The 12669-nt window shown below is 37.5% G+C and overlaps 1 protein-coding gene across 1 annotated transcript in view; it reads right to left on the reverse strand.

Annotated features, from left to right (window-relative positions):
• LOC107571775 (dmX-like protein 1) overlaps nucleotides 1–12669 on the reverse strand; it is a 67639-nt gene that overhangs the window by 4501 nt on the left and 50469 nt on the right. The window contains exons 31-37 of the mRNA XM_016258143.1: nucleotides 9248–9365; nucleotides 5639–5725; nucleotides 5441–5562; nucleotides 2239–2380; nucleotides 2098–2158; nucleotides 712–839; nucleotides 547–624 (exon numbers count right to left, since the gene is read on the reverse strand). Of these exons, the coding sequence (XP_016113629.1) occupies nucleotides 547–624; nucleotides 712–839; nucleotides 2098–2158; nucleotides 2239–2380; nucleotides 5441–5562; nucleotides 5639–5725; nucleotides 9248–9365 (736 nt within the window). The remainder of the gene's footprint in view (nucleotides 1–546; nucleotides 625–711; nucleotides 840–2097; nucleotides 2159–2238; nucleotides 2381–5440; nucleotides 5563–5638; nucleotides 5726–9247; nucleotides 9366–12669) is intronic.

The following is a 12669-nucleotide window of genomic DNA, read 5'->3' on the forward strand; positions in this document are numbered from 1 at the left end:
ACAATTGGTGGCTGACTAAATACTTTTTTGCCCCACTGTAGCTGTCAAAAGTTTGGAAGCATTATAATTTTTCAATGTTTCTAATGTAGTCTCTTCTGTTCACCAAGGCTGCATTTTTTAATCAAAGATACAGTTAAATTAGGAAATATCATTACAGTTTTCTATGTGAATATCTGTTCAAAATATGCAGATTGGCTCCCCAATTATGATTGTGTCACAGTTTCCACAAAAATATTGTGCAGCCTGACTGTGTTCAACATTGATAATAATCAGAAATGTTTCTTGAGCAGCAGATCAGCATATTATACTGATTTCTGAAGATCATGTGACACTGAAGACTGGAGTAATGATGCTGAAAATACAGCTGCACATCACAGAAATACATTACAGTTTAACAGAGATTCACATAGAAAACAGCTGTTTTAAATTCTAATAATATTTCACAATTTTTACTCTGATGAGCAGAAGAGACTTCATTAAAAACATTTAAAATCATAAAGTTTCCAACTAAAGTACTGTACATGAGGAACAAAGAGAGAAGTGTACCAGATAGGGTTTGGGAGTGTTTCCTGAGGTACTGGTCTGCCAGAGACTGAGCGCTCCGTCCGCAACCACGATCCCAAACTACAACACACACACACACACACACGAGCTGGTTTACACACACTACAGTCACACACAGCGCTCTCACACGAGTGATTCCTGACGCACCTTATTGCCCTGATAATTGAAGCGTATCCTGGTGACCCTGGAGTTTCCGGGGCTCCTGAAGCAGATGATCTGCTGTGAGTGACCCCACTCAAACATGCGCACGCTGCCGTCCTGAGCTCCGGTCAGATCTACACACACACACACACACACACACACACACACACACACACGAGTACTGAATCTCTGGATCAAAACACAGCGATGAAGAAAGCAGAAACAATCAATTGCGTATGTTAGCAGTAGTAATAGTAGTATATTTTTTATTTAATGCCATGTCAGCATCTTAGGCTATTTTCATGGCAAAAACAATTTAAAAAATACAAGTATAACAAACAAACGCGTTATATTACACAAGATTGTTTTACATTAACATATGTTACCCTGGAGCACAATACGAGTCATAAGGGTAAATTTTTTTAAATTGAGATTTATGCATCAGCTGAAAGCTGATAAATAATCTTTGCATTGATGTATGGTTTGTTAGGATAGCACAATATTTGAAAATCTGGAATCTGAGGGTGCAAAAAAATCTAAATATTGAGAAAATCATCTTTAAAGTTGTTCAAATGAAGTTCTTAGCAATGCATATTACTAATCAAACATTAAGTTTTGATATATTTACGGTAGGACATTTACTAAATATCTTCATGGAACATGATCTTTACTTAATATCCTAATGATTTTTGGCATAAAAGAGAAATGTATAATTGTGACCCATACAATGTATTGTTGGCTATTGCTACAAATATCCCCCAGCGACTTAACACTGCTTCTGTGCTGCAGGCTCACAAATGATAAAAATTCTAAAACTTTTTCTGGCAAAATTATACTAAACTCTTTAAGTGAGTTCGTATGTTAGCAGATTCATATGTAAAATAATGTGATTATCAAGCATTATATAGCATACAATCCAATGGATTCCACCAGTGAGTAAAAAATAAAACAAGGTAATTGCAAATTTTTATCTCACAATTCTGACTTTTTTTCTCAGAAATGCAAGAAATAAACTTCAGTGCTGGAAATGGGCTTCAATAGAATCCGATCCGGGGCGTAGTCTCTGACAAAAGCTTGCAACATGTACTACGTTAAGCTAACTGAGACTTGTTATAGCACTTGCATATCATTGCTCTTTTGTTGATTCTGATTGCTTCTGTTGTCCTCATTTGTAAGTCGCTTTGGATAAAAGCATCTGCTAAATTACTAATACAATATTAAACCAGCCAAGGTGCCAGCACAAAAAAACACATTCAGCAAAATATTGTTTAATAATCAATATTGACCAAAATTCCTCCATTTCAGGCCCCAGAAGGAAAAAAAGCTTATAAATAACAGTTAATTTAATCACTAAATAAATTTGACCACTGTGTGCTTGATGCAGTCACTCACAGTAGGGCAGCGTGGGGTGTGACGTCATCCGCCTCACGTTGTTGATGTTGCGTTTGATGAGCTGCGAGAACACAGAAGAGCGTGAGCGAGTGTTAGGCGTGAGCGGAGCATTAGCGGTCGAGTGTTGTTAGCACTGCTCACCACGGCGGCTCCTCGGCCCGTCTGCAGGCTCCCCAGCCAGGGCATGTTGATGGGTGTCCCGGGGCTGCTGTGGGTATAGGGTGTGCTGCCGTGAAGCGCGCTGAAGTCGTCCCGAGCGTGAACCACCAGGAAATCATCCGTCCTGACAAACAACACAATCACTAGGGATGGGGATCGCTTCAGATGACCCGATTCAATTCGATTTTTGATTCGCAAGCTCTCGATTCGATTCGATTATTGATTCGATTCTTGATTCACAAGCTCTCGATTCGATTCAATTCTTGAGTCGCAAGCTCTCGATTCGATTCGATTCTTGATTTGCAAGCTCTCGATTCAATTCGATTCTTGATTCGCAAGCTCTCGATTCAATTCAACTATTGATTCGATTCTTGATTCGCAAGCTCTCGATTCGATTCGATTCTTGATTCGCAAGCTCTCGATTCAATTCGATTCTTGAATCGATTCTTGATTTGCAAGCTCTCGATTCAATTATATTATTGATTCAATTCTTGATTCGCAAGCTCTCGATTAAATTATATTATTGATTCGATTCTTGATTCGCAAGCTCTCGATTCGATTCTTGATTCGCAAGCTCTCGATTTGATTCTTGATTCGCAAGCTCTCGATTCAATTCAATTATTGATTCGATTCTTGATTCGCAAGCTCTCGATTCAATTCGATTCTTGATTCGCTAGCTCTCGATTTCGATTCTTGATTCGCAAGCTCTCGATTCGATTCTAGTTTTAATACAAATGCTATTGATATTTCAAAAAAATGAACAGTAAACATCTAAAAGAAATTAAGAGCCACAGGCCTGTATTTTAAATCTATTCTTTTTTTTTTGTTTAGGTTCTTTTTTAAACAATAATAGGGCCCTATAAAATGTTTTCTTCATTTTTCTGGTGATCAGATGAAGGCATAAAACATCAATTTATCCTAATCAAATTAACATTAAACCCTTTTATTTTTTGGCAAAGAAAGTGTCGCACAACAGAGGTTTACTGTTGTTACATTGTTGTTACGTTGAGTCTTAAGACTGCTAAATAGTAATATATCTCTGACACAGTGTCTTCATGTTAAATAAAATTTTTATTTTGACGAGTTGCCGTGAAGAACTCGCAGCTGCTGTGTATGTGAAATTTTCTCAAATTAAACAGTAAAATGCTCATGTAGGGTGACCATATGTCCTCTTTTTTTCCCAGACAAGTCCTCTTTTTATTGTTGTTGCATTTTTATTTTTGTTATGGTTGTATCTTTCCATTAGTGCTACGTATAAGAGAGATATAGCAATGGAAGTGCGTGAGGCACAACAAGTATCATTTCTAGGGTCAAGCTCTCGATTCAATTCGATTCTTGATTCGCTAGCTCTCGATTCGATTCTTGATTCGCAAGCTCTCGATTAGAGCTGATGATACTCAGCTCTATATTTCTTTGTGGCCCGGCGAAACATACCAATTTGAAAAACGAACGGAATGCATATTCGATATAAAAAACTGGATGGCGAGTCATTTCTTACTGCTAAATTCTGAAAAAACAGAGGTGTTAATTATCGGACCTAAAACCTCCGCACGTAATAACCTAGAACACTCTCTAACACTTGATAGCTGCTCTGTTAATTCCTCGTCATCAGTTAGGAACCTAGGTGTGCTATCTGATAGCAATCTTTCCTTAGAAAGCCACGTTTCTAGCATTTGTAAAACTGCATTTTTCCATCTAAAAAATATATCTAAATTACGACCTATGCTCTCAATGTCAAATGCAGAAATGTTAATTCATGCGTTCATGACCTCAAAGTTAGATTATTGTAATGATTTATTATCCAGCTCTATCTGTCTATCACTATGCGGGGTATTTAAATCACTTTGAATGCAGCTCGCGTTGGATGCAGGGTTGCCAAATCCTAATTTTTTGCACAAAATTGGGCTGATTTTAAACTGTTGCGGCGGGTTGATTTTCTCCCGTGGGTTAAAGGTTTGAAATATTGCATAAAGTACATTTGACTGAAATGCTTGTATTGAAAAATTTTGCATTCTACCCATGATAAAACTGTGGTAGATGTTAAGTTTTGAGAAGGATGACCACTGGTAGAAAGCCTTTTAGCTGTGTTTATGACCAACTGCATAACGGTGACTGTAAAATATGTATTTTAGGTATGGAAATAACATATTTTGAGTTTTGATATTTGGGATATGGGCACTGCGCTACTTTGGTGGCTAAAAATCTTCGTCATTATTTTATCTTTGTTATTAAAAAATAAGAACAAATATACACATTACAAATACACATAATATACAAATAAAACAAACAGTAGGTGTATTTAGCAGAAACATTTAAGAAATTGCTATATAGATTGATTCCTATTAAATCAACTGTATTAAAGTTTTTCAGTCAAGAGGCTTTTTTCCTACTATCAAATTCAATGTGGGCCAGCAACTGTTTGGTTACCCACATTCTTCAAAATATCATCTTCTGTGTTCAGCACAAGAAAGAAATTAATACAGGTTTGGGACAACATGTGAGTGAGTAAATAATGACAGAAATTACATTTTAGGGTGAACTAACCCTTTAATGACAGTCGGTTGCATGTTCAGTACTGTCCCTTTAAGAGCTGCACGCATCTAATATACAGACACGCATCCGTTCTTCTCTCAACTGCTTACTTTCATTTTAGACATAACCAACTGAGTCTATATGCAAACCTTGTGTGTTTTGACTGAGATAACTTGGATAACTGAGATAAAGATAACTTAGTTCAGTAATCAGGCGCTGTTTAACAGGCTTTTTAGTGTACGCGTTCAGAAAAGGCACACATCAGAACAGCACGCGAATGAAACGTTTAACCGGTAAGGCTTTAAAGCACATGCAAATAATGCACTTTTGTGATTGCAAATAAGTGCAGTGTCCCGTGAGAGTAACTCTACCGCAGAGGAGGCACCAGAACTGTAACTGATAGACTACGAATATTTCTTCAAAAGCAGATCGTGGACACATTTTTACCATCCACAATCATAAATCATCATTTCGCTGCTACCGTCACCAACATTCTTCAAAATATCTTCGTCTGTGTTCGACATAAGAAAGAAACTCATACAGGTTTGGAACAACATGCAGGAGACTAAATGATGACAGAATAATCAGTGAACTGTGGCTTTAAGAGTGTTTTATCACATCGCTGCGTGAATGCTGAGCTGCTGTGACTCACCCTTTGACCTCGGCCTCGTTCTCGTCATCGACCCAGGTCAGGATCTGCGTGGCGAGGATGGAGGACACATCCAGCTCCTGGATGTCGTGGGTGGAGGCGATCACTAAACAGTTGCGATTGGCCTGGAAGACAGAGAGAGGCTGTTGTTTAGGCTTCAGATCAGACACAAACACACCGCAGCATGTCACGTCACAGCACCTTATTGATGGCGAACGCCGTGATGATGTCCGACTCCTTGTGGATGATCCGAGCTTTTCCTCCAGGAAACCCCAGACCGGCCTCGATCTGCAAGAGGAAGGAGAGCGCAGCAACATCACTAACACTGGTCTCAGACGGGACAGTGATGTGAATGCAACGGGCTCATTTATCCTGTCTAGGGATGCAACGATGCACGAGTATGGGCCAGTTTTACTAACGGCTTGCGTTAGGGCAAACCGTCTTTTGGCGTTAAAATATTACTAAACATGCGCACTGATAAATTAGCGCTGAAAAGGCGTGGACACAGTTATTTTTGCACCTGACCTTATTAAATATGCATTTGTAGGAGTTTCCCTTTCAGACACAATATTTATGGGAGGAGAGAATTCAAATTAATCACGCAATGAGATTTACTAACATTTGCGCACGCCAAATTACGGGTATTCGCGCCATTATCTAACTCCTAAAAAAGCATGTCTTAAACTATTTTGTGCTTGAAATGACTGTGATTATTGTTGTTTCATCACCGCAGGGAACAGAGAGGGTTTTTTTTCCCACACATATTAATTTATTTGGAATGCCAGAAAAACACTATCCGAACATATCGTTTGCCAAGACATGTTATTTTTAATTTGCTTCAGGAAATAAAAGACGACTTGGAACCCTCAACCAGCTCTATCAAAACTTCTAGCAAACCTTCATTTTTCAGTTCCGTGTTCTTAACATAGTTTTTCTCAGTTTTAAACGTACTGCGGCTACTTTATTTCTTTAGGTGCGACTACGCTAATTTGCGCTGCGCTTGGTATATTGCGTTGGTCGATATGCAATGAGATGTTGCGTCTGTGGGTTTTAATTTGTGCGTTGTTAGTAAATCACCCGCAGAAATTTCCCCTCCCATCGGCGCTGTTTTGGAATTGCGTTCTCGCGCTAATTTGCCCTGTTTAGTAAAACTGGCCCTAAATCGCCGATAAAAATATGTGACAATTCAAGTCAGTTGAGATGTTAAACAAATCGCGATACGGTTGGAGGTGGGGGTTTATATGTACATCCAGCCGGTTGTTATCGCAGAAAGAATGTTGTATAAGACTGAAGGGCTTTATTTTGCGATAACAACCGGCTGGATGTACATTATCTTGCTTATTACATGGTTACTTAACTAAATAATTAGACACAAAAATTAGAGTTGAAATTAGGGTTGTCAAATAAAAATTGGAATTTAAATTTTTTTTAGATTTTCAAAAAAATTAAACTTGCGAATGCAAAAATGCTGCATTTAAATTTTAGGTGTGCATTATCAGTGGCACACAAGATGCGATGATGATGTAAGTGTCGTTGCATTTTAATGAATGCGAATGAAACAGGCTCATTTATCCTGACTAGGGGTGCAATGATGCACGATTAAATTGCCGATAAAAATGTGATTATTGAAGTCGGCTGAGACGTTCAACGAATCGCGATACAGTTCAGCATCTCTGAGGGGAACTGACTGCCTTCAGAAAAGTTTAGATGGTATTTTCTTTTCATCTGGTCTCTGTATAAAGGCCCGTTCACACCAAGGACGATAACTATAAAGGTAACGATAAGAACATAGTTATAAAAATCTCGTTCTCAATATTAAAGAATAGCAAAGTCCACACCACATCTATAACGATAAAGGCACAGAGAAACGATATCGTTGGAATCACTTTCAGAACGTTTTTTTTTTTCCCAGCTGATAGAGCTAGAATAAACAGACGATATCGTTCACTGGTGGTAATATCGTTATCTTTATAGTTATTGTTCTTGGTTTGAACGGGGCTTAATGTACATTAATGTAGCAGCGCTGCTTTTTTTTACTGCGGTAACCAAGGAAACGCTGCATCACTGCTGTTCCAAAAGCGCCACCTGCTGTCAGAGAGTGAATCTGCATCTCATTCAGCTCAAAGCGGTTTCTGTTTTGGTCAGATATGATTTATGTAGTATAGTTTCACAAAGCTGAAGCCAGGCCATTCTGTTTTGCTTCAAATTTGGAAATTATACAATCTAATTTAAATCAGAAACTGCTCATGCTGCATGCATCAGTTTCGGGAATCGACTCGCATTGTGAGTTGAGTGAATCGTTACATCCCTCATTGTGACAGATCACAGAGATCACATCCACATGTGCTGTTTAAAGACTCTTTTAAAGGTCTCTCAGTCATGAACTGCTGCTAGAAGAGAATAAATGTGTGGGACAATCCGGTTTATTCACTAACGCTAAGTGTTCAAGCTTTAAATCAACATGAAATCACATGTGATGCTGAATATTGTGTTTCACTCAAGGAAAACAAATCTAGGTCAGGACTTGATGTTCAGATCTCACTGTGAGTTTGCAGTGCATTGTGGGCGATCGACTTCTGAGGAGGCTTTCTGATTAGATCACTAGCTGCTTGCATATACAGCTTAGACTAGTCTTACAAGTTAGCCATCGATTCCATTAAGTCAGTCACATAAAAAAGTAGACTGTTCTACTTTGAATCTGAAAAGTAAGACTGATCACACCTTGGTAACTGCTAGTTGTTAAGACACAGTCTAGTTTAGAGGCTAAGTTTATGCACTGCCAGAAAGCTGCTTCAAATATAAAACAATCACTACAGATATCTGACTAGTAGCCCACGTGAGCGAATAGAAAGTGTTTCAGAAGTGAAGCTCTGATGAATCGTTCACAATCAGAGCAGGAACTGTGATTTCATGTTGATTTGCAGATAAGCATGCATCTTAAAGAGCCTCACGACTGGATGATGATGATGAAGATGAAGGAGCAGAAGCTCTGTTAGATACCTGGTTGTGTGTGGACTCCAGCGGCACAGAACATTTCACACTGTCAGTCTCCTGATTCAAACATGCAGGTCAATCACACACATCACAGTCCACGATTAGACGTTAATTACAAACATCTTAAAGTACAACACCAGTTAACAGTATTAATGACATTACCAAATCAACAGACTGGGGTGACTGTTAAAAACACAATAAGGAGGAGTGAAATCAAGCAGCTGATGGGGAACAGACTGTATTTCGAGGTGTATTCCTTGGTAACTGCTAGTTGTTAAGACACAGTCTAGTTTAGAGGCTAAGTTTATGCACTGCCAGAAAGCTGCTTCAAATATAAAACAATCACTACAGATATCTGACTAGTAGCCCACGTGAGCGAATAGAAAGTGTTTCAGAAGTGAAGCTCTGATGAATCGTTCACAATCAGAGCAGGAACTGTGATTTCATGTTGATTTGCAGATAAGCATGCATCTTAAAGAGCCTCACGACTGGATGATGATGATGAAGATGAAGGAGCAGAAGCTCTGTTAGATACCTGGTTGTGTGTGGACTCCAGCGGCACAGAACATTTCACACTGTCAGTCTCCTGATTCAAACATGCAGGTCAATCACACACATCACAGTCCACGATTAGACGTTAATTACAAACATCTTAAAGTACAACACCAGTTAACAGCATTAATGACATTACCAAATCAACAGACTGGGGTGACTGTTAAAAACACAATAAGGAGGAGTGAAATCAAGCAGCTGATGGGGAACAGACTGTATTTTGAGGTGTATTCTGGGAAAGAGAGCGAGCAGCTGCACAAATACCTCATTCTGATCTCGTTTCTTGGTGAAGATGTTTCGTATGAACGTCTCCTGAACTTCTTCCTGTTTGACCAGATACTGCCACAGCCGTCTGACGGGCAGAGCAGAGCGCCGGCGGGACCTGAGAATCAAACACGCTCAGAACCTCATCACAAAACACTCATAATGCACCCAAATTATAATTCTGCGCCGAAACTGAAAGTTCAGGAGGCACATTGCCAAAGGTGAAAATAAAGGTTATTTAATAATCAATGGATCAAATATACTTAATGTACAAACCTTTAAAACTGTACATAAGGCAGTTTTCAAGTCAATATTTTAACTAGATAAAAATAGATAGATAGAAAATAGATTTTGTCAAGACAAACTTTAGGTTGGCATGAGAAAGCCTAGCCTGAAAGTTTAAAGCAGTTGTAAAAGCCTGAAGTTTGAACATTTAGATAGATTAAATAGATGTTGATAACATGTTTCTAGCATGATTAGCATGTTTTTAGCATTATTAGCCTGTTACTAGCATATTTTGCTGACATGGTTAGCAAGTTACTGGCATGTTGCTAGTATGTTTCTAGCATGATTAACATGTTACTAGCATTTGCTAGCAAGATTAGCATGTCACTAGCATGATTAGCAAGTGACTAGCATGATTAACAAGTGACTAGCATGTTTCTAGCATGATTAGCACGTTACTAGCATGTTGCTAGCCTGTTTCTAGCATGATTAACATGCTACTAACATGTTGCTATCATGATTACCAAAGTTACTAACATGTCATTAGCATGTTTCTAACATGATTAGCATGTTACTAGCATGTTGCTAGCATGATTAGCAAGTAGCTAGCATACTGATAGCATGATTAGCAAGTTACTAGCATGTTTATAGCATGATTAGCAAGTTACTAGCATGTTACTAGCATGATTAGCATTGCTACTAGCATGTTGCTACCATGATTATCAAGTGACTAGTATGTTTGTAGCATGATCAGCCAGTTACTAGCATGTTTCTAGCATGATTAACATGCTACTAGCATAATAATAATAATAAGCTTAAGTAGCAGATCAGTAGTTTCTCAAGTCAACCTAATTATGATTTATGCTCCTAGTACGAAACAGCACATTTTGGTTTTGAAAACATTGTCACGTAACGTCACATTTACATATCTCATTACTCTAAACAGCAGAATCTTGATAAATATGCACTGTATCACATATTCATTACATTTACTGAACCTGCTAGCGATATCTTCATTGTGTAATGTCTGAATAAATCATTTATTTAAAAAGTTGACATAAAAACTGCCTTATGTGCAATTTAAAGTTTTGTTAAACTTACTTTTATTTGAGTGTTGATTGAATACATTTGATTAATTAATAGATTATTAAATAACACTTGTTTTTGTTTTCCAAAAATTTAAATTTCGGTACTTTGGTAAAATGAATTAAAGCTGCAGTCCAGTCCGCAAGTTTTGCCTCTTTGTCGCCACCTCTGTTTAAAAACCTGCAATTGCAGTTGTTTGCAGAATTATCTTCTTTGCGCGGCTCCAGCGCGGATGAAGCTAATGTTTTGAGGAGTATGTGTGGATACACTACTTAGGAATCAAAGATTCTAGCCTACGTCTCGGAAGTATGACCCAAATACTAGCATGATTAACATGCTACTAGCATAATAATAATAATAAGCTTAAGTAGCAGATCAGTAGTTTCTCAAGTCAACCTAATTATGATTTATGCTCCTAGTACGAAACAGCAAATTTTGGTTTTGAAAACATTGTCACGTAACGTCACATTTACATATCTCATTACTCTAAACAGCAGAATCTTGATAAATATGCACTGTATCACATATTCATTACATTTACTGAACCTGCTAGCGATATCTTCATTGTGTAATGTCTGAATAAATCATTTATTTAAAAAGTTGACATAAAAACTGCCTTATGTGCAATTTAAAGTTTTGTTAAACTTACTTTTATTTGAGTGTTGATTGAATACATTTGATTAATTAATAGATTATTAAATAACACTTGTTTTTGTTTTCCAAAAATTTAAATTTCGGTACTTTGGTAAAATGAATTAAAGCTGCAGTCCAGTCCGCAAGTTTTGCCTCTTTGTCGCCACCTCTGTTTAAAAACCTGAAATTGCAGTTGTTTGCAGAATTATCTTCTTTGCGCGGCTCCAGCGCGGATGAAGCTAATGTTTTGAGGAGTATGTGTGGATACTCTACTTAGGAATCAAAGATTCTAGCCTACGTCTCGGAAGTATGACCCAAATAAGAATTTTCACTAGATATTTCCATATGAACAAGTAACAAGTCTGCCACTTTTGTTCTGACCAACTGAGGAAAAAGCATAACAATAAATTGCGCTACAACGGTGATTAAATCTAATGATCGGTTAGCTCATATCACATCAAACCGTGCAAATTATTATTATTGTTATACTTTGTTCTCAAATTGTTAATGTTAACAACATCAGCATTGCGTGACTATGTGTATATAGTGTGTATTAGCGAGTAGATTTCAATTTCTGCACAGTCTAATCTCTAATTGTCATACCATTCGAATTTCATATTAAGAAATTCTTTTAACCCAAAAAGCTAATTATTCTTCCTTCAAGCTGCTTCTCTTTAAAATACAAATCTTAAATCTACAAGTACCCCTCAAATTAGAGAACATTATAAGCTAACCGTTGTGAATCGGGCTAAAGTAAGGCAATAGCTTTGAACACTGGCTGGTTATGTGCTTGCTCAAAATTGATTTTGGATCATTTTAACCAAAAAAAGTTACGGACTGAAGCTTTAAATTAATTAAAAACTCATACATAAATATATGAATACAATTACACAAAAAACCTTTCTTTGGTTTCAGTTTTTGACTAAGTGCATCCTGAATTTTCGGTTTCAGCCCAGAATTGTAATTTTGGTGCATCACCAGTCGAAATATAAACATTTAAGCAGTGGCTGTAATAAAAGCTTGTTTTCATGACAGATTTATTGGTGCCATAACTAGTAGTAAAGAGGAAGAGACGATTCACTACAGCGATGCCTCACCACACATTAATGAGCCACGAAAACACATTTAGTTTTTGCATTTCCTGATAATATTAACAGAATTTGAAGGCTGAGACTTTGTTTCATATTAAAAGTAACAAAGCACAAAGATTACTGTGATTTATTAGATGGCAGGAGCAACAAACAATGTTTAGTGAAGTTCATACATCAACAGAAAATAGCACAGCCTGAGAGACTAATCTTGAGATTTGAGAATTCATATCAGTATCAATTAGGGATGTAACGATTAACTGCAAGCCGTTGAAAATCGATTAAAATATGTGACGATTCAAATCGGTTGAGATGCTAAACAAATTGCGATTCAATTAGGGTTAGGAGTTTATATGAATGTATGTCTGAGGGGAACTTACTGTCTTTAGA

The sequence above is a fragment of the Sinocyclocheilus grahami genome, unplaced genomic scaffold, assembly GCF_001515645.1.
Source record: "Sinocyclocheilus grahami isolate Dianchi unplaced genomic scaffold, SAMN03320097.WGS_v1.1 scaffold1649.1, whole genome shotgun sequence".
Taxonomy (NCBI): Eukaryota; Metazoa; Chordata; class Actinopteri; order Cypriniformes; family Cyprinidae; genus Sinocyclocheilus; species Sinocyclocheilus grahami.